This window comes from Tamandua tetradactyla, chromosome 23, assembly GCF_023851605.1.
Source record: "Tamandua tetradactyla isolate mTamTet1 chromosome 23, mTamTet1.pri, whole genome shotgun sequence".
NCBI classification, from domain to species: Eukaryota; Metazoa; Chordata; class Mammalia; order Pilosa; family Myrmecophagidae; genus Tamandua; species Tamandua tetradactyla.
In genome coordinates, this window is record NC_135349.1 from 7,463,541 (window position 1) to 7,486,996 (window position 23,456).

General features: G+C 49.2%; 2 protein-coding genes across 5 annotated transcripts; one reads left to right on the forward strand and one right to left on the reverse strand.

The window, feature by feature from the left end:
* The first annotated feature begins 44 nt into the window (after window positions 1-44).
* Window positions 45-14,300, forward strand: CPSF4 (cleavage and polyadenylation specific factor 4). 3 transcript variants are annotated; one of them, XM_077140628.1, is made up of 8 exons: window positions 45-258; window positions 3,451-3,501; window positions 5,133-5,285; window positions 7,478-7,573; window positions 7,934-8,027; window positions 9,125-9,197; window positions 10,658-10,828; window positions 13,320-14,300. In XM_077140628.1, exons 1-8 carry the CDS (start codon window positions 156-158, stop codon window positions 13,386-13,388), a joined length of 810 nt encoding a protein of 269 aa, XP_076996743.1. In that variant the 5' UTR covers window positions 45-155; the 3' UTR covers window positions 13,389-14,300. The 3 variants fall into 3 exon arrangements, with proteins under 3 accessions (XP_076996743.1, XP_076996744.1, XP_076996745.1); XM_077140629.1 differs by having other exon boundaries at window positions 10,733-10,828; XM_077140630.1 differs by having other exon boundaries at window positions 10,736-10,828.
* Window positions 14,301-15,119: 819 nt separating this feature from the next.
* Window positions 15,120-23,038, reverse strand: ATP5MF (ATP synthase membrane subunit f). Of its 2 annotated transcripts, XM_077140642.1 has the most exons (5): window positions 22,918-22,971; window positions 21,900-22,071; window positions 17,270-17,377; window positions 16,023-16,139; window positions 15,120-15,285 (listed from the first exon to the last, which is right to left on the reverse strand). In XM_077140642.1, exons 3-5 carry the CDS (start codon window positions 17,352-17,354, stop codon window positions 15,257-15,259), a joined length of 231 nt encoding a protein of 76 aa, XP_076996757.1. In that variant the 5' UTR covers window positions 17,355-17,377; window positions 21,900-22,071; window positions 22,918-22,971; the 3' UTR covers window positions 15,120-15,256. The 2 variants fall into 2 exon arrangements, with proteins under 2 accessions (XP_076996757.1, XP_076996756.1); XM_077140641.1 differs by lacking the exon at window positions 21,900-22,071 and having other exon boundaries at window positions 22,918-23,038.
* Window positions 23,039-23,456: the final 418 nt, after the last annotated feature.

Sequence of the window (23,456 nt, forward strand, 5' to 3'; positions counted from 1 at the left end):
CGGCGCGGGCTCCGGGCGCTCCCGGCATCCCTCGGGCGGCGGCGGCGGCGGCGGCGGCGTAGAGGAGGAGCGTGTGCGGAGGGACCGGCGGCAGGTAGAGGGGAGAGGGGGCGAGAGACCTGAGGGGGTCCCGGGCCGGGAGGGCCGCCGCCGCCATGCAGGAAATCATCGCCAGCGTGGACCACATCAAGTTCGACTTGGAGATCGCGGTGGAGCAGCAGCTCGGGGCGCAGCCGCTGCCCTTCCCCGGCATGGACAGTGAGTGCGGGGCCCGGGCCGGGGCCGGCGGGCGAGAACGACTGGGACCCAGGACCCCGCTCCCTCGGCCCAGGGAGCCCCTCCCCCTTGGACCGGGGACTCTTCCCCTGCTCCGGTCGCGGAAACCCACTCGGACCCGGGAGTCCCCCTTCCTCGGGCCTTCCATCCCCCTGTGCTATTCTAATTTTCAAGAAGTTAGAATCTTGCTGGTCTGTTCAAGTAATTCTTGAATGAAGACGGGTTCCCCTGGCTTGGAAGTCCCTCCAGTGTTCCCTGAACTACTGGAAAGTACTAGGATATCGCCCTTCTCCCGCCCCCCATGCCTAGCGCCCTCTTCTTGCTTTTCCTCAGAACTGTGGGCTGTTAGTGAGGAAAGAACCACCTCACCCTCTCCTACAGACAGACGCCCCCCAAACAGTCTCTATTCTACGGCTCGCACTCCTGGGAACGCATCTCTAGTTCTGGGCCTGCCTCTGTCTTTCCTCTGGACCCCAACTCTGGGTCATTCATCCCTCCCAGGCGCCTGGTATGGATTGCACTCTCTGCCTGGTTAGTCTGAGTTGGCTTCCCCTTCACGTGCTGATTCCAGACTCTCCCAAATGCCACCACCCCGCCCTCTCAGGTGGGATATCTTGCACTGTAAAAGAAATTGACAATTCCTTCCTATCTTTTCCCCTTTCTAGACAGTTTGGAAATGTAATGCTAGGGTTTTTCGAGGTCACTGAGCTCAGTCAACAGATGGGGAACCAGATGGGGAGAGGGACTTACCCAAGACCCCTCAGTGCATTGCAGTTAGGGGAGCTCTCCAGTGTTCTTAACCTGTTCTTTCTGCAGTAGCCCAAGCTGTCTCCCTTAACTGCCAGAGGACTGCAGCCTGTATTCACCAACTTGTCCCCAGGCCATAGGGGTCCCTGCAGTCTCACTCCCTTCATGTGGCCACGCCTTCTCACGCCCACTCGGAACAGAAGGTGACCTCTGAGTTAGAGACCCCCGTGCTGCTATTTCTATGCAAGATAGTATTTCTACCCAAGACACCTATGTCAGACAGCTCCATTTTATATGCACACAAATCCTCTCACTGCTGAACACCTCTTACAAGCAGCCACTCAAATGCAAATACACACTCTTAACCTGCCCTTTGATACATGTGATCACTTTGTGCTTGCACATGCATATTCACTCTTGCACACACTGCCTTTTCCTGTCTTAATGGCACTAGCTTGAAACTATGGAACCACCCATGAGGGACAGCTCTTTCCCTCCCACCCTAGCACTATGGACCCATGAGCCTGTGAGCACAGCACAGTGGCGAGTTACCTATATATCTGTCCTTAGGTGTTGCCCCAGTCCGGGTTCTCACACTCACTGCTTTTACAGGATCGTCCTCAGTGTGTTAAAGTGCCGTGTAAACACCCAATGAGGCCACAGCCCTTCTTCACTCCACCCTGCATGTCATTCCCATCTCAGTTTTGAGAACTGTCAGTTCTGCCTTAAGGTTGTCCCACTGTCTCTAAGTCCCCAAAACTGTAGATTTCTGGCTTTAAGGACCAAGCACCCTTAACCTTTGAAGAGAACAATAGGCCCAGAAATACTCTGTTCTAGTTTGCTAGCTGCCGGAATGCAATATACCAGAAATGGAATGGCTTTTAAAAAGGGGAATTTAATAAGTTGCTAGTTTACAGTTTCAAGGCTGAGATAATGTCCCAGTTAAAGCAAGTCTATAGAAATGTCCAATCAAAGGCATCCAGGGAAAGATGCCTTGGTTCAAGAAGGCTGATGAAGTTCAGAGTTTCTCAAGTGAGAAGGCACATGGCGAACACAGTCAGTGCTTCTCTCTCAGCTGGTAGGGCACATGGCGAACACTGCGTCATCTGCTAGCTTTCTCTCCTGGCTTCCTGTTTCATGAAGCTCCCCGGGAGGCATTTTCCTTCTTCATCTCCAAAGGTTGCTGGCTGGTGGACTCTCTGCTTCTCATGGCTATGTCATTCTCAGCTCTTTCAGAAATTTCTTTCTCCAAAATGTTTCCTCTTTTATAGGATTCTAGTAAACTAATCAAGACCCACCCAAATGGGTGGAGACATGCCTCCACCTAATCCAGCTAAACAACCACTCTTGATTAAATCACATCTCCGGGGGGGATGATCTAATTACAGTTTCAAACATACAGTGCTGAACAGGGATTAGAAGAAACGGCTGCCTTTACAAAATGGAATTCGGATTAAAACAGGGCTTTTCTAGGGTACATACATTCTTTCAAACCAGCACATAGTCTTAACTGAGACATTTTTAAATGTCATACTTTTCAGACTCTTTTTGAAAGGCAAATGAAGTGACTTCCCATGCCTCCCAGTTTCTGCAACCTTAAGTCTGTCCCAGGAAAATCTGCATGCTTCCAAGGAAGCCAAGAGATCCATTGTAAATTAGGGAGGAAAGACACAGAAGTGGGCTTCAGTGATGCTGTCAGTGGGTTTTCAGCAATTCAAGAATGCTGGCTGATAGAGAAAGTGCTTTAAGAAGCCAAGGCTGGTTTATTCCGGTAGCTGTGGTTGGCAAATTCCTGGGCTCATCAGAAGTGTTGGGTCCTGGAGTTCGCTGACTTCCATCCCACTCTGCCTTTGTTCTCTGCTCCCCTCTCCTGATCTGACTGCATTTATGGAAATGAAGGACTGTGTGCCTTTAATAATCACGTTTATGATGCATATAAAAGCAGTCCTGCTTTTGGAACACCCCCACTTCTGCTTTGGAGCTGTCCCTGCTCAGAGTCCTCATTCACTTGTCTGTCTTTCCTATGAGATCATTCTCTCCCTCAGCTTCACATTTAAGTACTCATGAATTAGCCCTCCTGGAAGGTTTATGAGCTGGGGGTAATTAGTTTCTCTGATCTTGTTCTCTGTCCTTCCTTTCCCCACCCATTCTTAACTCCTTGAAAGCTTCTTGCTTGTAGCACTCAGCAATGACTACATGATTGCTCTCAATATATATGTCTCATTTTGTGGGGAATGTCTGAAATAAGCAGCCTTTTCTTTACTTAAGTGAACTTTGCTTTTTTTTTTTTTTGGCCACTCTTGCTCCTGTACCCTGAACCTTCATAGGTTAGAAGCCTGGAAGATTTCCTTCCACTGTCATCAGATGTGCTGATGGCATTTGCACCTAGTTTTGTTTGATGTCTCTTCTCTTCTCTCCTTTCTACAGAGTCGGGGGCTGCTGTCTGCGAATTTTTTCTGAAAGCTGCCTGTGGCAAAGGTAAAGAGCTCCCTGGTTCCTTAACTCTCCCTCCTACCGCCCTGTTCCCCAGCAGACTGACAGACCATCCAGGCTCTTGCTCACATTGCTTTCTGCGGACTAATTGTGCCTAGATGAAGGTGGGGGATTGGCTAGGCTAGGAATCTGGCGAAGTGTTCTGCCCAAAAGTTCAAACACAGCGTGAACTGAGCTCTGGAGATGACTTCCCACTTTCCCTGGCCACGAGCACCCTCCCTGACGTGGACAGAGGTCCCCCACAGTGAGTCAGACAGTAATGATCTCAAGGTCACAGTGAGTGGCCGCCCCCTTGTCTGAACCACAGGCTTTCTGATTCCAGAGCCAGAATCCCTGTGCCATGAGGCCACTCATCAGAAACCCCCACCCTGCTTGCAGGGTCTTCCTCACACTAACCAGGCCCATCAGATGCATGAACCAGGCTGTGGCCACTTCCCCCGGGGAAGGGTCTCTGGACAGGACCTCACACATCAGGTGCTGGTGGTGGTGCAAACTCATTTGGGGAATAGAATTTCAATTAGAAACTCAGATAGGGAGCCCAGGGTTAGAACAACGGGATAAATGGTTTTAATAGATGATTTGGGGAGTTTTGGTCTCATGATACAGTCATTTCCCATTAAAGCGACAGACCTGCCAGGGAGGTGGGCCTGGGTGACGTTGGGCTGTCTGCTGAGAACATCATTCCCCTGCTGGCTTCTGCTCTCATCCCCACATCATTCCTCCATCACTGCCTGCTGACCAACTGTCTGTTAGCACAGCTGTCCTTAACACAGGTGCTGTGACCACTCTGTGTTAATACAGCAGCCACTAGCCACATATGGCTATTCAAATTTAGATTAAATTAATTAAAAGTAGACAAAATTTTAAAGGCAGTTTCTCAGCCATACCAGCCAGCAGCTACGTGTGACTGATAGCTACCATAACGGACAGCACAGGAAAGACCATTTCTGTTGCACAGAAAGTTCTAAGCCGAGCTGGGCTAGATTTTTCACCACCTTATTATAGTTGGGCCTTCCCAATGGTGCTGCCAGGCCACCCCAGTTAGGAATTAGATAGTCCCAGAGTGTGGCTCTGTCCCTGCCACACAGGGCAACCCTCCCCCACTTTGCTTACCTTGCATTTCTGAAGTTGATCTTTCTTAATTCTTGGAGCCTAAGTGGGCACTGTTGACCAGAGACAGACAACCTAGAGCCAGGCTTCTGCTGGTGGCCCTTCGACCCCAGTCGCTCTTTTAGTACCCCTACAATTTGTGCCATGTTTGTGTACAACTGGAAATATTCTTTAAGTTTTAAGATAAACATATCCCTCCCTCCCCCCATTAAGGCTTATTTTGCTTCCATCTTGTGTTAATATCCGTGAAATCACAAGTTGATGTTTCAGTGATATTTTCCCAAAGCACTAAAATAAAATGCAGAACTAACAAAATTACAAACGCTTGTCCGTGTCCTGTCTGACATTTTGTTGCCTCCACCTGCAGGCCCTGCACCCCCTCCCAGGAGACATTGTTTTGAGGATGGTTCAAGGGGGTGGGGGGGCGGTGAGGATGCCCTAGGCTGCCCTGGCCCAGCCCTCCTCTGCCCCGGCCACGTCTCCTCACACCCCGTCTCCCCTGGCAGGCGGCATGTGCCCGTTCCGCCACATCAGCGGCGAGAAGACAGTCGTGTGCAAACATTGGCTGCGGGGATTGTGCAAGAAAGGCGACCAGTGCGAGTTCCTGCACGAGTACGACATGACCAAGATGCCCGAGTGCTACTTCTACTCCAAATTTGGTAAAGGCCCTGGCCAGGCCCCTCCCTCCTGGGGAGGCTCCTGGGGTCTCTGCCCTTCAGCTTCAGCTGGGAAGCCTGGCAGTGCCTCCCATCCACTCACTCTTGTAGTTATGGGAAGTTGTCATTCTCTCATTATCCCTTATCCCTCCTATGGAATGCTTGAGTTTTTGAGCTTTTCCAAGTCCTTTGGAAAGCTGAGACTGAAGGGGGTCACATGGTGAGCAAATGGGCAGTGGCCTAGATTAGAGACCTTGCTTTGTCCCTTAAATCACCTTCTTCTAGCCTGGTATCTGGTTGTCCCCCAGGCCTGAACTCTGAAGTTGACCTTCTTTCTTAGTTCTTAGAGACATGGTGGTAACCAATAGAGTGTGACTCCAAGTAATAGCATGACAGCCCTAAATAGCCCCTAAGAAGAACAGGTCTGGGGGCTATGTGTGGTGGTTGTGAACCCATCTGAAGGAAAGCGTGGCTCCAGAGTCCCTGGCCCCTTAGAAAGGCAGGGGATGAGGTGGCAGCCATGGGCTGGCTGCTCCCTGATGAGTCAGAATCTTCTGGTCTCTGCTCCAGGGTGGGTTCTGAGGAAGAGGCCCTGCTGATCAGCATGTGCTCAAGGGCTGGCACTGGAGTATCCAAGGAATAGCTAAGTCCAGCTCTGCCCCAGGCCCAGTGCAGGTCGCTGTGGGGAGTTTGGACACATGCTGTGGTCTCCATGGTGAGCTGGGATGCACTGGGCTTGCTTAATACTTTCAAAACCTGTGGTCCCAGGAGACGTTGATTCAGCACCCGGACAGACTTGGCCTATTGGCTTGTTAATGAATCTTGCGTCCTTGTATTTGTTAGGACCCAGCTTCCCAGCTCCCTTCCCTCTTCTGCAGCACTGTCTGACCTGCCATACTCAACCCTCCCCCCATCCCTGGGGACCGTGCTGGAGAGGGATGACAGCATCTCCCTTCTGGTCCCAATGTGGGAGGCAGCCCTTCTGGGTGACAGCAGCTCTGTGCCACTGGCCTAGGTTCTCTCCTGCCTGTAGATGGCCCCAAGCCCACCAGCCTCCCGTACCTCTGCACTGCCCCTTTGCCACCCCCCACCCAGTGCAGATGCGGTGTCTACAGCTGTCACTTGTGTCACAAACGTGTCAAGTGTCCCCTTCCTGGGCACTGGAGGGGCAGCAGTGAAGAAGACAGACCCAGGCCTGGCCATGTGGATTTTTGCTCTAGTGTGTGGGGGCAGGAGACAGCTGATAAATAAGGGAAACAGGAAGAGGGGATTGTTGACAGCCAGTATATGAAGGAGACAGGCAGTGATGGGCACTGCAGAGGGAGAGAGGGGCAGTGATGGGCTTTGTGGAGGGAATCTGCTTTAGTAGGATGGTCAGAGAAAACCTCTTGAGGAGCTGATGGCTGAGCTGGGACTAAGAGCTAAGAAAGGGCCAGTTGTGGGAGGAAAGCTGGGGGTGGGTGGATTGCAGGGTCTGTTTGGAACAGAGGGGTACCAGTGTGGTTGGGAAGGGAGCAAGACAGACCACTTAAGGGCCATGGGTTTGGGTCTGGAGTTGGCAGGAGCCTTTCAGCTAGGATTGGTGTGATCAGGTTTATGTTTCACATGCTCACGTGGGCTGGAGATGGGCACCAGGTAGGCAGCTTCTGTGGATAGCTGGGGGTGAGGGTGGCCCTAAGTGGTACAGGTCCACAGCTGTATTCATAAAGGACCCAGCCTGGAGCACGCAGGTCATCTCTGCTTTTGTCCTGTAAGGCAGAACTCTACCAGCCTTTCCCCTGTGCAGCTAGCAGGGGGAAAGAGCCAGCCAGGACAGCCATTTCCATTCTCAGCAGTTTATCTGCATATGTCGATCCCCACAGTGAGCAGGGTGCCCCTTTGGTTGGGGAAAGGAAGGGGACAATGGGTTGTTTGATGACTGTGTACTTACTGGGCTCCATTAGTGTCGTCAGCCCCTGCTGGTAACACTAATATACAGGAAGGAAGGGCTGTTACAGCCCTCCTGGGCAGGTCAGGAAAGCGACACCCCAAGATACTCCATGGCTCTCAGGGCCACCAGGCTGGGACTGGATGCCAGAATTACCTGGTTCTTCTCTGCCGAGCTGTGGCCTGGCCTGGGGAGAAGCTGAGGTGAGGCCCGAGTGTAGTGCTCTGGGAGCTGCCCCAGGTGGATGTGCGCTTGTGTCTCCCTGCAGGGGAGTGTAGCAACAAAGAGTGCCCCTTCCTCCACATCGACCCCGAGTCCAAGATTAAGGACTGCCCCTGGTACGACCGCGGCTTCTGCAAGCACGGTAGGTCTTGGGCCCTCCCCTCTGCCCTGTGACCCCTGGGGCCCAGGTGGTCCACTCAGGGCACTAGCCCTTTCCCGTCCCGCCCCTTCTAGCAAAACCTGGAACTAGGAATTGTGGGGCAAGTGAAGTTCTCACAGCCCTCCCTACTCCCGTGCTGGCTGAGGCTGCCATGGGTCAGCATTTTTGCCTGCATGTTTGATAGGAAAACAGGTTTGGAGAGGCTGAGTGCCCTGCCCACCACCCCGTATGATGAAGGGGAGGGCCAGCACTTGAAGCCACCCACTGGCTGTCTACAGAGCAGGGCCTCAAGAGAGTCCCTGCAGAGGGGCTTCCCGGGTGACCTAACACTTGGCCCTGCAGGCCCCCTGTGCAGGCACCGGCACACGCGAAGAGTCATCTGCGTGAACTACCTCGTGGGATTCTGCCCAGAGGGGCCCTCCTGTAAATTCATGCAGTGAGTAGCCAGCTCCCACCCCACCCCACCCCACCCCTGCTCCTTAACTCCTTCCACGTCCTGCGCTGACCTTGTGTTTTTCCTGCCCCTCCTAGGCTCTGAACCCTGGGTGGTGTCAGTACTGGGCAGGTGGAGGTGGGGGAACGTGGGAGGAGTCACAGCCACTTCCTCAACCAGGGGTACCCTTTACTGGGTTGCAGGCTGTCCGGGAATCTCATACACCTGTGGCCTCTGCTCCAGAAACACACACACATTCAGGCTGAGCCCTGTCCCTGGGCACCAGGGGAAGGGAACTTGAGGGCCTTCCAGAGCCAGGGGATGACCTTGGACTTTCACTCGTGACAGCTCATGTAGCTCCCAGGTGTGAGTGAGGGAATGTTCCCATCCTACATGTGAGAACACTGAGACTCAGAACTCAGTGAGTGTCACTGGGGTGGTAAGGGGTGCCTGGCTCTGACTGCAGGGGTGAGGGTCTGGGCTCAGTCCTCCCCTGGCCTGGCCACTGCCTCTTCCCTCAGGGCTGGTGCATGTTTGGTGGTTGTGGGGCTGGGCTTCTCCCAGGCATAGTCCTGGGGTGCAGACCAGGCTCCACCTCCAGTGAGGTCCTCGCCCTTGCTGCTAACGCCTGCGCTGCAGCTAGAACGCAGCTTGGCAGGTACCTGGTCCCTCACCTCTGGCCAAGTGCCCAGTGCTGCTGCCTCAGCTCTGTTCTACAGGAGCCTGGAGACGATCTGGGTTCCTGCATCTGGAGTGGGGCCATGATTCAGTGAGTCTGTAAAGAGCCAGAGGCTCAGACCCTGGCTCAGACCCTGAAGCGAAGGTGTGGGGCCAGCAAGTACCCCTCTGAGGGACTGCTGGAGCTGTTTCCTTCCTTTCTCTGGCTGTCACTTGCCCCAAGTTATGGGCAGAGCTGGGTTTGAACCGAGGCACATACATTCTCCTCATCCCACCATCCCCACACATCTGTGTGGCTCCTATCAGCTTGGTGCTTGGGCAGAGGCTGTGTTTGAGTTCTCAGGTCGGAAGTTTAGATGACCACATGGCTTCCTCACTCCCCTCTTCCTTCTCTTTCTCACCCCTGCCCACCTGATGACCAGCCCTCGATTTGAACTGCCAATGGGAACCACCGAGCAGCCCCCCCTGCCACAGCAGACACAGCCGCCGACAAAGGTACCGTGGTTCATCCCTGCCCGGGGGTCCATGGGGTGGCCGCACCACACTGACCTACCAGCAGGAAGACTTCAGGGTCACATCAGAGCGTGCTGGTCTGCCTGAGAGCCAGGCGGGAGACCTTGCAGGCATGGTGGGGAGGGATCCCCCAAGTTCCAGCAACAAATTGGAGCGCATCTTCCCCTGGAGATGAGGCCTGTCTGTAGGAGTAAAATTTCCACTTGGCTTTTCTACCCTCTTGCCCAGAGAGTCTAGAACTTAAACACAGCAGGGTCCCCAGCAGGATGGCAGGCAGATTCAGATGGGGTATGAGCATCTGGTGGCAGGATGGTGCCAGGTGGCTCAGCAGTGTCCCTACAACCAGATGGGGGTGCATGGACACTGCATGTCTGCCACCCCTGACTCTGACCTAGGTCATCCCTTTTACAGGTGGGGAAACTGAGACCCTGAGAGGGAGGGATTTGCCTGAGGGACCATAGGTCAGCAAAAGATCTAAGAATAACAGAGAGACCAACTTGTGGAGGTTCCCAGCTGCAGGGAAGAAGGACAGGGGGACTAAAAAGCTGCTTGGCACTCCATATCCAAGCCCAGAGAGGAGGGCCATGGCATAGGCAAGAGGCAGTCTACAGCAGGCCCTTGGTTTGGCTATGGGGCTGCTGAGGGCAGAGAGAGAGGGTTAGCCGGGGTGTGAGAGGCAGCGTCTCCAGTAAGCTGGCACACCCACCTGCTGCTCTTGAAGCCTCACCTACTAGGCTCGGAGCTAGCTGCCAAAATGCCATGGGCTGCACTTGCTGCTTCCTTGACGCCACCCCCCAGGAGGTCCTAGCAGAAATCCAGAGTTCCTAGAAGGTCCTTTTGGGAGTTTCTGGGCATGTGTGCAGCTGAGGTGACCTGAAAGGTTACTAGCTTGGGCTTCCTGTGTTTACAAAGGCCAGAGCCTGGGACCATTTGGCTGGGAGGTGGCCTTGCTATGAATCCCCACCAGGAGCCCCATGTCTTTTGCTTGTGCGGCTCCCTCGCAGAGGCCCCCTCAGCCCCTAGCCCGTGGGCCACGTGTCAGGCTCCAACTATTTTTCTGTGACTGTTGCTCGCCGTGTAGGCTGCTAAGCATCTGGCTGAACCAAGCGTTCATCCTGACCTGAAGCTAGAACCTCAGAAACAAAAGTAAGGCCTGCTCATGCCCTCATCCCACTGCCCCAGAGACCTCCTCTTGTCTCTTTGGTGTTTCCTTTCTACTTTTAGTTTTCATTTCTGTGTGTCTGCATGGTGTTTTTCGGGCAGCGGCTCCTGCCATCACCAGCTGTTCCTTTTCCGCCTGCTCTGCAGAGCCAGGCCTCCAAGGAAGCCCTTTTTCTGCTGGTTCAGGCGGGAGAAATCCCGCCCTCTTTTTTCCTGTCCCCATCGGTAGTCTGCGTGCACGCGTTTTCCGCAGTAAAACCGTGTTGTGTAACTCTTTCCAGCAAAGTAACAATCCGCCATTACAAAGGTCGTCCTCCTTGATCCAGTTAACGAGTCAGAACTCTTCTCCCAATCAGCAGAGAGCCCCGCAGGTCATTGGGGTCATGCAGAGTCAAAACAGCAGTGCAGGCAACCGGGGACCCCGGCCACTGGAGCAGGTCACCTGTTACAAGGTGAGTACAAGGACTGGGGGCGGGCAGGGACTCCAGTTCAGCCGGCATCCCTTGTTCTCCAGATGTTTAATTTTTAAAAATTAAATCATCTTTGCTTTTGCTGTTGTGGAGGCCAGCTTCCTATTTCCCCCCTCATACACTACAGCAAAGTAAACGATAAAAGACACACAGCTGAGTGAATGAATTGAGCAGCGAGGAAAGCGAGGGAAATCTCCCAAGAGGGCAGGGACCAAGTGGAAGCACAGACCCAGGGCAGAGTAGTCCCTGTACATCCTCGCACCTGGGCCCTCAGCCACGGGAGCAGCACCAAGCTGTGGGCTCACACAGGAGGAGCCAGATTCGGGTTCTCCTCATAGATAGAAGGGGACACTCAGGAAAAAGGGTGAACTTGAAAAGTCTTGCTTGAAAACACGTCTGTCTCACTCTTGGCTTTGGGTACAAAGAAGAGCAGTCCCTTGGGAATGTGCAGACTGGCTGGCCCTAACATGAATTTAGGTCCATGTGTGCCCTTGGCAAAGGCTAAATAAAAGGCTGCAGCCTAAGATTTCTAATCCAGAATAGGCCCCAGACAGGAGTGCCCCTGGCAGAAGCAACCACAAATGCTTTTTGAGAAATATATTCTCAAACCCAGGTCACACAGAATTCTCACAGCTAGAGTTCTGAAGAATGAGTTCATAATTAGAAACCATACATACAAGGAAATACATGAGTGAGTCAGCAGAAACAACGATAGAACCTACAAAGACTTCAGATTTTGGAATTGTTGGATATGAAATACAAATTAGTACGTGCTTTTTATAAAAACGTGAAATGACATAAAAGTGCTTAGAATACAGGGTGAGTAGTAGTCTCTTTTTCCCACCGTTCCTAAAACAGCCCCTTTATTTAGTGTGTCCAGTTCTTGAACTTTTGTTTCAGTACCCCTTATACTCACAGGTCTCTAAAGGAGACCCCCAGGGATTCCTAGACCACACTTCGAGAACTGCTGTTCTTAACTTTTGTTCCCATAAGCCCAAGTATAATATATATTACTTTAAATAGGGCCTATATAATGTATTTATAATGGGTCTTCCCAGGTCAGTATATATAAATCTTTTTTGGTGGCTTCATAATAATAACCATAATTTATTAGTTCTCTGTTCATAGTCAATTAGTTTAGTTTTAGTTTTTACTGCTAAAAGCAGTGCTGGACCTGACACTTTTGTGAGCTCTTGTTTGATGGTAAGGCAGCGGCGAGATGGGTGCCTGAGTATAGAAAAGGTAGATGTGGGAAGAGTGCAGAGGGGCCGAGCTGGGCAGCAGGACCTGTACAGGGGAGACAGAAGGGCGGGGACCAGGGTCTGCCCGCTTCAGACCAGTTGGTTCAAAGTACTGTGAGGAAACTGAGGCAGCTTAGCTGTCATCTCACTGTAGAAGTACCTACAGTGACGCAAGCTCTGCTAAGACCTAAATAAAACCTTAAAAAGGCAGGGCTGGGGGTACCTAACAACCTCTTACCAAGGACACATCACATTAATGTGAGAAATGTTTCCTGGGCCCAGCCACAGAGGCTGAGGGATGGGCCAGGTGCTGTGAGTGGAGCTGTGGTCCCCCCTCCCTCCAGTCATCATGTCAAAAGGGCTGACTGGCAGCTGCACAGAACACTTGTCCACACAGAAGTCACATGCACAGATCAGACAACATACTTGAAACCATGGGGACTATGGGGAAGAGAATATAAGAGACAAAAGATGAGGAGCAGGAACCAGAACCCTAGTGGGTGAGTGCCGACACCTCCACCCGTCTCCCCTCCTGGCCCGTTTTGTCCTTAAGGCTGCCTGATGTAAAGCTCCATTCTGCTGCCAGATACTTCCTTTCTTAGAAAATTCTCTTCTGCATCTTGAGGAGTAACAAGAAGGGAGAGAACTTAATGAGTCAGGTTCAGTACTCAGTTTTTGAGTGGTGATTCCACAGCCCCAAGTCTAGGCATTGTCTGATGCAAGGGGTAAGCATGGGCAGCTGTGCCCAGGTCAGGAGGTGCAGTCGCCCCCGATTTCAAGGAGGAGCCCACTGGCTTTTCTCGCCTTAGTCCCTTCCCCTAGCTTATCTTGCCAGGGAGCCCAGAACATTGCCAAGAGGTAAGTGACTGGCCTGCCCTGCCCTGCTAAGGGCTTGGTCAGCTCCACTCACAGCCACAGGCTTCCTCTTCATCTGTCAGCAGGCAGCCCTGTATCTGGGGTGGGTGATGTTCAGAGTGGGGTTCCAGCCCAAAGGGGCTTCCCGGGTGTGCTGTCAGGTCCTCCCCTGGTGGTGGGGGCCCTCGCTTCCATCTGCGGTTTCTGTATCACCGTACCTTAGTCTTTGAGCACCTTCCCCTCGTGTCTGAAAGAACTATCTGTACCACCGAGGATTTCAGAGTTCCTTCTCCACACGTGGGAGCTGCTGCATGAATTGCAAATCCCATTTGAAAATGGCTTTGTTTTTTTCTCTCCTCCCCTCCTGCCGTTCCCAGTGTGGTGAGAAAGGACACTACGCCAACAGATGCACCAAGGGGCACTTGGCCTTTCTCAGTGGACAGTGATGGCAGCTGGAGCCAGCTCAGAGCAGCGTGAGGGGAGTTGTTGGGGACAACTCTGGGGCCATCCTTGGACATGTGCAGTTGACTGCTTGATGTCTATGTTGGGGCACCTCTGGTCAGGGCTGGCAGGCAGGCATCCTGGGGGTTATTATTTCTGGGTGGCTACGTCTGTTAGTTTCCCTCTCATTTTGCTGTAATCTTTATTTTTTATAAAAGGGACCTGTGCTCCAGCTGGGCTCCTCAAGTTGGCATCATGTTTGTCCAGGCATTACTGCCTCCACTCTCCACCCATATCCAGGACCATGGGACTCCCCACACACCTGCCCTTTGGGGAGGGAGGAAGTTGCTGGGGAAGGGCTTGGGCTGTGCAATTCTCTAGAGATGGTCACACCCTCAAGGCCACCTTAAACACCAGTTCTTGGTGCTCCCAGGGGCTGATGGTTACTCACACAGCCAGATCATCCTGCTTCTTACATGTCCTGCTGAACTCAGAAGCTGTACCTCTCTTTTGGATGAGGCAGCCCTCTATGGCAAACTCAAGCCCATGTGTTCCCTCAGCATGGTCCATGGAAGTAGCAGTTGAGAGGAGGGGTGCAGGGCTCTGAAGGTGGAGGTTTTTTTTCCTCCTCTGGGTTTATTTTCTCTCAGCCTCCTGCTTGATGGTATTTAAGATATACTTTAAGCTGGAGCTGCAGACCCTCTTTTATATAGATTACATAGCCCATCTACATGCCCACCTTGGGCCCCATCAAGCATTCTGTACTGTCATTTGGACATTGATGATGTGTGGAGGAGGCCACTCTTACCCCTGAGCCTGGAAAATGTGAAATTCAACTGCAACCTGCTGGAAGTGGGCCTATCCAAGTTTAATTGCAAGAACAATTTTTATGAGGTTGATTAAAGCTTGTTTTTTAAGCTGTGTCTCATTACTTGCCCAGGAGAGGACTCTTGTTGCAGCTGTACTCACTTCCACACATAAAGCTTTGATATTGGTGCTCTCTGGTCCCTCTAACAAATGTGGACCTCACGAAGGGAGAAGTCCCTAATGGTGGGTCTCCTGACCTCAGATCTTCCAGAGATACCAGGCACACTGCCCACCACCTTCCCCCGTGCTCCATGCCATGTATTCATGCTGACCACACACCTCAACAGGAAACTGGTTCCAGGCTTTATACCGCTTGAAATATCTTACTCAACACCTTTAATACAAGGGTACAGGAGAGGGGGCTGCTGACGTGGGGGCAGTTGTGAGTTCAGACCAGGGCCCCATCCCTTTATTCTCTTCCTGCAGATGAGGCTTCCTGACCAGGAGGCCGTGTCTGGAAGATTGCTCCAGACAATGCACAGTCGCCTCATCCTTCTTCCCCGTACCATAAAAATGTCAGCTAATAACAGGCCTGAGGTGTCTCCAGATGCCTCCGATTCTCTTGGGAGGGAAGCAGATGTGCCAGCATTCCCTGACAAGGGGAACCTCCCGATGATGCCCCATCCTGATGTGGCGGCTCCTCCCCTCCTTCCTCTAGAAACCCTTGAGCAGTCACTGGCCAGACCCCCTGGCTGTGAGGTGGGACCAATGTGGTGACATGGGGAAAACAACCAAGGCTTCATGATCCCAACACTGGGCTGTCTGTTAGTCCACACTGAGGAGCAGTCACACTTGGGAACAACCTCATCCCCCATTCAGCAGTGAGAACTCTCAGGGTGCAGGAAAATGACTTAATCAGTCCAACAGCACACATACCAACCATCATTTATTGGTCATTAGTTCTCAATTAGATATGAAGGATTCCCCAAGGATCATGTTTCTAAAGGAGGGGCCCGGGCAGAGGTGGCCATGGTCAGGAATGAGGAGTGTGTCCACACTGGCTTCCTCAGTGGTACTTGCGCAACCGTTCATGTTCTGAGATTAAAACAAAAAACTTGGATAATACCAGCACAAGATGACAGCAGAGGGCAGCAGGTTACAACCGTGTAAAGCTACCTAAGAGTTGCTTTCAAGAGGTGACCCAGCAGCCAGTTAGCACCTCAGTGGAATCTGTGGACTCTGCCAAGGGCCCAGCCCTTTCCCCTCAGAGAACCACCGAGAGGCAGTCCTTCAGCGGCATTGTCACCCAGGTCCAGCAGACTGGATGGGGACTGGATGCTGCTAGAAACAGCCTGAGAAACCCAGCTAGGGGCTGCCATAGTCACTGTTCCTGGCACCTTCCACCAGACACATCTCCTCAGAACCAGGAACAGCTGGTGCTTTTCCAGAGCACTACAGACACTGGCTCAGACCACTTAACCTAGTTCCTTCTGCACGCTGGTTGCTAGGAAGTCAAAGCCAAAATTTCCACCAGCCTTTAGCAGAGCCTACAAGATCTTATAGAATGCTTCCTAACCTTTACCAGAGCTTATCCTTATTTTCTCTCTCTTTAGTTTCTCTTTGCCACAATATTTTAACTTCTAATATCCTATATGCTGTATTGTATTGTAGTAAGTCTCTCCAATCTCTTTAGATAGGAGGGTAGGAAAGGAACATACCAGAAGCTGACAGTAGAGTTGGGGGTGGGGGAGACTGCTAAATCAGCAAAGTGAACCCATACCACACTTTTTGGGAAACTCCACTGAAGGCAAGACAATCCAAAAGGCACTCACTGAGTTCCTTGTATGAAAGGCAGTAGCTGAAAACCACGTAAGCTGTCAGCACCATAGAAATCCCAGCAATGCCACCTTTCTTCACATTGACATACTTGTTGTAATACCGGGAATAACCTGCGAACAGAAGACGAGGTCACTGCTCTGCTGTGAGAAACTTCTTCCAGTACAGTCAAGTCTGGTTTAAAATCAAGGCTCTGGCTCTTTAAGCTTCACACTCTAAGGGAGGGTGTGATAAAGTACAAATCCTCAAGGAGGCCAGCTCCAGGCCCACCTTGATCCTGCTCCACCTGACCTTGATCTTGCAGACCTGGGTCAGTTGGCTTTTGATCCTGCTTCACCCACCTCCAGCCATGGAGATCCCTCATCCTAATTCTGACCAAGATTCTGATCTCCTCTGGGAGGAGGGAGGCTTCTATACCTTGTCTCACTGGTGCCCAGCCATGTGCCAGACACTGGGCACCCACCAGTGAGAAACAAACAGTCCCTGCCCTCTTGGGGCTCAGAGCTGAGTCGATGAAGAATGAAATGATCCTAAAGTCCATAGCTGAAAACAGTGAAGGAGCAGCACAGGAGAATGCACACCTCCGCCGAAGAGTCAGGGACTGCTGTAAACAGGCTTGAAGGCAGAGCAGCATATTCTAGAGCATTCCAATCTGAGAGCAAAGCTTGAGAAGAGGCCTTAGGGCAGGAGGGACTATGGCACACATAAGGCTGCACAGCCGGGGGGGGGGGGGCCAAATTGGGAAAAGAAACAGGAAGAATGGGTCCCTGAAGAGGCTGGAGCACAGGCTCCCCCAGAGTGAGGTGGGTTTTTAGGACGAGAATGACGAGAGGTGTAATACAAGAATGACATGGCCTGAAGGACAAGCCATTTGAAATATTAATCTTGGAAGTTCTGCTGGCAGGGTTTTCAGCATTATATTATAAACTGATGTCCACTATGCTTCAAACTCATTTTCCTCTTAAAGAAATTTTATGTTGTAAAATGCTCACAGCCATTTCTCTAAAAAAGTGGTATTAATTCCAAGCAACAGAAAAAAGTATCTTGGCTGAGATACAGCAGAGCCGGTCTTTGACAGGGTCAATCAGATACGGAAGTGAAAGGCTAACAATCTCTCCCTTGGGTCCTAAAAGGAGGTGAGATTCTCTTCACAATTGCTCAAAGCTGAGCGCTACTGCCCAGAACAAAAAGTGACAGGCCCTAGAGACTGACATTCCTTCATATGCTTCCTTAAGGCTCTGACCTCTTTGAAAGGCTCCAGCAATGCCTTTAGGGGTGAAATCCCGCATCAGTATCCAGCTTGGCAGCTCCCCTAATTTGACATCCATGAGTTTCTTCTCCTTCACTGGTACTGAAAGGGAAAGGCGAAAAAACACAAGCACTGAAAAATCTCCCCAAAACAAATAACATCCTTTTACGTCACTTATTTCAACCATTTAATCGAGAAAATGTGACCAGATAAAGGCTGCACATAAACGATACTAAGAATAAACATGTCACATCAATGCCACTACTTTAAACCCTGCGACATTCTATTAATGAACAGGATGAGTTTGAATGACAGCTTGCTGGGAAGTACTATGTAAAAAGAGAAGTAAAGGCCCTGAGGATGAAAGCAATAAAGTGGAGGGCAGAACAGAGAGATTATTGCAAAACTACTATTTATTTACATATATGAGCTCATTTCATCTTCACAACAATCCTAACAGGTAGCTGATGTCTTATTTTATTGGAATGGGGCAGAGAGTGGGGTGGGAGGGTACCTGGAGGGATAGACTCCTCCCCACAAACACACAAAATTAAAATGAATTTCAGGATATGTTCCAAATCTCAGTTGGGGGTTAGTGTTGATGATATTTAAGTCAGCACCAAACTATAAAGTCAGAATGTTCCTTTGCTGCACCTTGCCTGTGCCATTTCTAGAAAAGTTCACACATCTTATGTCCCAGTTTTGTCTTCATTTGGAACAGGGTTTCAGTCCAAAGAATACAGTACCACATTTTTTTTATCATTTATTAATTTTATTTGGACAACATATATGCATATATACAAAATACCTACTGTCAGAATCCTCTTTTAAAATTTCATGTGATTTACAAAAACAGGACTGCAAAGTAACTTAGGTCACTAATACTGTACAAAAATAGAACTGATTAAAAGGTTGTAAAGGTCAGTATCTTACAGTGTTACAGATCATTCGTTATAAAAGAACATCTCAATCTACCCAGAGTGATGAGTACTATGCTAAATCTATCGGCAAACTGACAACTAATCAGTTTCTGTAATTATACCTAGCAAATATAAATCTCAAAAGAAGCATGATGTAGAGCTGCACCTTAAAGCTGGAGCGTCATTCCAAAATGGTGAAGGGCTCTCTTCTTCGCCAATCAAGGAAAGGAGTTATGTGAATTCTAAAACTATTAAATCTTCCAGAATATGACAACTATTTAAATAATATTAGATAAAACAACTTTTCTTCCTTTTTAAACACCTGCAATAGTCTCAAAAACTCAGTTTGGTTAAAAAAGTAAACAAAAATTACTATCCTGCATTTGGATTTTCTCAAGTTAAATTCATGGTCTTTTAACATAAAAGGTAATTGCTTCATAGTGTTAGTGTTCAATATGGTCCTAGTTGAACCATATCTTGATGTAATAAATCTAAATTAGAATGCTGATTCCTGTTCCTTGATGTTTTAAAACAGGATTTATCATAAAGAATAAACAGCCTTGAATTTATACGTTACAATGACATATAAGAGAATATCAATGTGTGTCTTTCAATGACTTGAAAAGGCAAGTAGCAACTTTTTTGGAAGTAAATTGTGCGCTTTTTTTAAACAAATTGCTGCATTTATATCTAAGTGCTCAAAAGCCACATATAGCTTTACTCCTGAAACTATAAAGATTGTCTTTCACTGACTTTGTTTTTCTTCGTTTCTATGAGGGAAAACATGAGTTTTTCCAAGCTAGGGAGTTGCTAGGCAATCCCAAACTCTTGCTCATTGACAGGCAGACTGCAGAGTATCATAAGCAGAATCATCCCATGAGTTCAATAAGAAATAGTTCTCTCTCCAGCCAACACAACAAGCAAATTCACTGCCCTCCCCTGCTCTACGTGGGACATGACTCCCAGGGGTGTGGACCTTCCTGGCAATGTGGGACAGAAATCCTAGAATGAGCTGGGACTCAGCATCAAGGGATTGAGAAAACCTTGACCAAAAGGGGAAAGAGCAAAATGAGACAAAATAATGTCAATGGCTGAGAGATTCCAAACAGAGTCGAGAGGTTATCCTGGTGGTTATTCTTACGCATTAAATAGATATCACCTTGTTAGTCAAGATATAATGGAGAGGATGGAAGGAACTGACTGAAAATGTAGAGCTGTGTTCCAGTAGCCATGCTTCTTGAAGATGACTGTATAATGATATAGCTTTCACAATGTGACTATGTGATTGTGAAAACCTTGTGTCTGATGCTCTTTTTATCTACCTTATCGACAGATGAGTAAAATATACGGAGCAAAAATAAATAATAGGGGGAACAAATGTTAAAATAAACTTAGTAGACTGAAATGCCAGTGATCAATGAAAGGGAGGGGTAAGGGGTATGGTATGTATGATTTTTTTTCTGCCTTCTTTTTCTGAATTGATGCAAATGTTCTAAGAAATTATCATGATGATGAATATACAAGTATGTGATGATATTGTGAACTACTGATTATATATGTAGAATGGAATGATCATATGTTAAGAATGTTTGTTTGTTGTTATATTTTTTAAAAAATTAAAAAATTAATGTAAAAAAATACGTTGAGCTAAAGACAGAACATTAAATTGGAAAAAAGATAACAAAAGAAAGAAAGAAATAGGCAGCCCACCTATCTCGTAAGGAAGAACAGATGCCCTTAAAACTTATTCTGGACACAAATTAAAATTTAATAGTACATTTCTTTTTTTTTTTTTTTTTAAAGGAAAGACAGAGAGAGAGAAGGAAGGAAGGAAGGAAGAAAGGGAAACATCTTTAAACATTTTCTTGCTTTATTGTATTCTGTTTCTCCGTTTTTGTTACATGGGCTGGGGCCGGGAATCGAACCGAGGTCCTCCGGCATAGCAGGCAAGCACTTTGCCCGCTGAGCCACCGCGGCCCGCCCCATTTCTTTTTTAATAGAAACAATATCTTTGCTAAACTCTTAAAGCTTTCTTGCAAGTGGAGAGGAGTGCAAAAATGTAATTCTAAAACCAATTAGCTTGAAACATGACAATGATAAAAAAGTGGGTAAAGTTATAAATGGAACTAGAATGGCAGGATATTGCTAATTGCTAAAGCTGGGTAATGAGTACTAAGTGTTTATTACATTTTTCTGTTTACCTTGTATTTGAAATTTTCCATAATAGAAAGTTTAAGAATGTTTTCGTTTTTTTTTTAATGGAAATATGTTGGAAGAGATGCACAAAAGAAAAGCAGTATTTTAAATACTTAAGCCATTTTCGAATGGCATAAGGCTAGTGATTTAAAGAATAAAACTTCCCAGTCATTTTTACACCCAGTGAAGCTACTTTTTCATGCTCATACAAGCTATGAATGCTTATTTGGCATCCTCCTGAAAATGTTGGGACTGATGGGATCTGATACATCACAGGCCTTCAATAGAAACTGGCTGGACCAATCAACCAAAACTTTGGGCTCTTAATTTCATCCAGTCTAGGAGAAAAAAGGCCAACAATTTTTTTTTTTTTCACATGGGCAGGCACCAGGAATAGAACTCAGGTCTCCGGCACAGCTGGTGAGAACTCTGCCACTGAGCCACTGTTGCCTGCTCAAGGCCAACAATTTAAAATCTATTTTTTTACTTATCTGTAGCTCTGTACTATGAATACAAAGGGTGTTTCCTTAGCTAAAACTAAGAAATCTATAAGCACAGAAAAAAAGAAATCACATTAACCTCAAGAAGAGCCAAATGCAACATAATCACGAAACTCCGAGGAACCATTCAGATTCATAGCAGTATAGCTATTCATTCCAAGAACTTCTCTTCAGTGGAAGGCAGATGCCTCAATCCATGGCAGCCATACTGGAGTCCCTCCCCTGACAGCCCTCAACAGTGTGGAATATCCACCTGCAACTAATTCACAGATGTGAGACCAGTGGCCTGTGAGGAGCAGAGCAGACTCTGGGGTCTAGTATCCTGTTTTTTAGCTGTGTACTCTTGGGCAAGCTCCTGCTACCTATGTGCCTCAGTTTCCTCCTTTCAAAATAAGGGTAATAATAGTACCCACCTTTGTACTTGGCCCAAATACTACATAAACAAAAACTATTATTCTCTCTCTCTACCCAATTATGGGTTACCAGGAACACCCCCTACACGGTTTCTGGTACATAGATTTCTTGAGAGGATAGGAGGCCTTACAGAAACACACTGTCCACTTAATAAGGGAGGCATGGAAATGCTAAGTGTTTCCTGGGTGCTCAATTCAATTGAGAAGTTGGCCAGTGAGTAAATATTTTAGGCTTTGCAGGCCACATGAAGTCTCTGCAATAGTCTTCCCCACACCCCTTTCATCTTTTTAAAACAGTAAATAGGCTGCAGGAAATCCAGTCCTCTGGCCCATACTTTGTGGAACCCTGATCTATTCTATTATTAATTCATATTTCCATCACTTTATTTGTCAACAAACTAGCGGCTTTGTGCTCTGGAAATGGGCACCATCAAAAAGATGATCAGTACTTGGAGACTGCTACTCCAATTCCTTCACCTGGGCAATGCCAGTTGTGGCATGACCTCTCCCAAGGTTACAGAGTGAAAGCTAGCAAGACAGGTTCACACTTACTGAGCACTCAACTGGGGGCCAGGGAGCATTCCAAGTTACTTACATGTGCAAAGCTGTTTAATTCTCAGTCCAGAGCTCTCTTCACTATAACCCGCCGCTTAAATAAGATGCAAAGCCTCAATGCTAGCACGGACAAAGAACATTCTTATGACCATCTGATGGGTGGAAAACTGCTTCCCTCTCATCTTTGCCGAACCCCTCTTCTTTCTTCCAAACTGACATCAAGAATATAGAAACTGAGGTAAGACACACATGAGTTCATCAAGATTCTGCCACTGTCTTGCTCTGTGACCTCTGTGACCCAGATCTCTGACCGTTATTTTCCTCATCTTTAAAATAGGATCAGCGTTCCCGGCACTTTCTCCCTTATAAGACTATTGTGAAAATCGAGTCTAAAACGTGGTTTACAACAACTACAAAAATCACCGCGCGCAGTCTGACAAGGGTAAAGATTTGCAAATGTATATCACCCAAAAGCCAACACACGAGGACATCTTGTGAACAACGCTCAGTTTAGCACGAGGCTCCAGACAGCTAGGTTTGGATACCAGTTCAGCCCTCTCACTACCTGTGACCTTGACCAGGGCAATTCACCTCTCTGAGTCCATTCACCGCACACTGAACAAATAAATGCATCGATTCTTAAGTGGTGTCAAGCACCGTCCTAGCTCCCATCTGCGGCTTAATTTGAGCTTCAGATTGGGAAGGATAAAAGCCGCCGGGGTCGCGGGGGGAACAGCAGCTATTCCTTGGAGAAAAGAGGGAAAGGGACATGAAGCGGCCCACTCCCAGCCCTGGGGCGCGTCGCCCGGAAGCCATTTCGCAGGCCACCCGGGTGCCCTGAGACTTCAAGCGGTGGGCGGCGCAGTTAGGGCAGCGAAGGGTCTGTCGCTCAGGGCCCTAGGCCAAGGCTCAGGCGCGTGTGAAGTCAGGCCGTGGTGACTGCCCACAGCGCAGGACAGGAGGCCCCGCAGCTCCCTCCCCTCCCGGTACAGTTCTGGCCTCCGGTTCCAGCCTCCAAAGCTACGGCCAAACATCCCCACGTCTGGCCCCGGACTCACCGACAGACGCCATGTTGGAGTCCTGGGTGTCCGCTTAGTCGGGCCGCGCGAGGGATGTTGGGTATGAGACGAATCCCCGCGAGCGCGGGAATAGAGGCTCACGGGAAGCAGGTCGCGAATGACCAGCAGCTGGGGCTGCAAGAGCGCCATAGAGAGAGGGGCAGGGTCTCTCTGGTGGGCAAGACTAGAACGGGGCATCAAAGATGGGTGGGTCTCAGCCTCGGTTCTTAGAGGCAAGAGGGCGGAAGACGGAGGCGGGAAGGGATCGGGGAAAAAAGGGGGGGGAGGGGCGCAAGGGGAGAAAGCGCCTCTTGGCTGTCTTACCCTCTCCCCCTCAATTTGGTGTGAGGGATGAAAGGGGCAGAGCAAAACCCTTCCTGACAACTGTGCTGGACGGGAGATAAGCGCCAACGCTTGAGGAACCCCCAGGCTCCAGGAAAAGCTGGTTTCCGGGTTTAGGCTCCAAACAATTTTGATTCAAGAACATCAATATGTGTCCAGGCTCTGGTCTGGACTCTTAGGACAGAAATAAGCAAGAC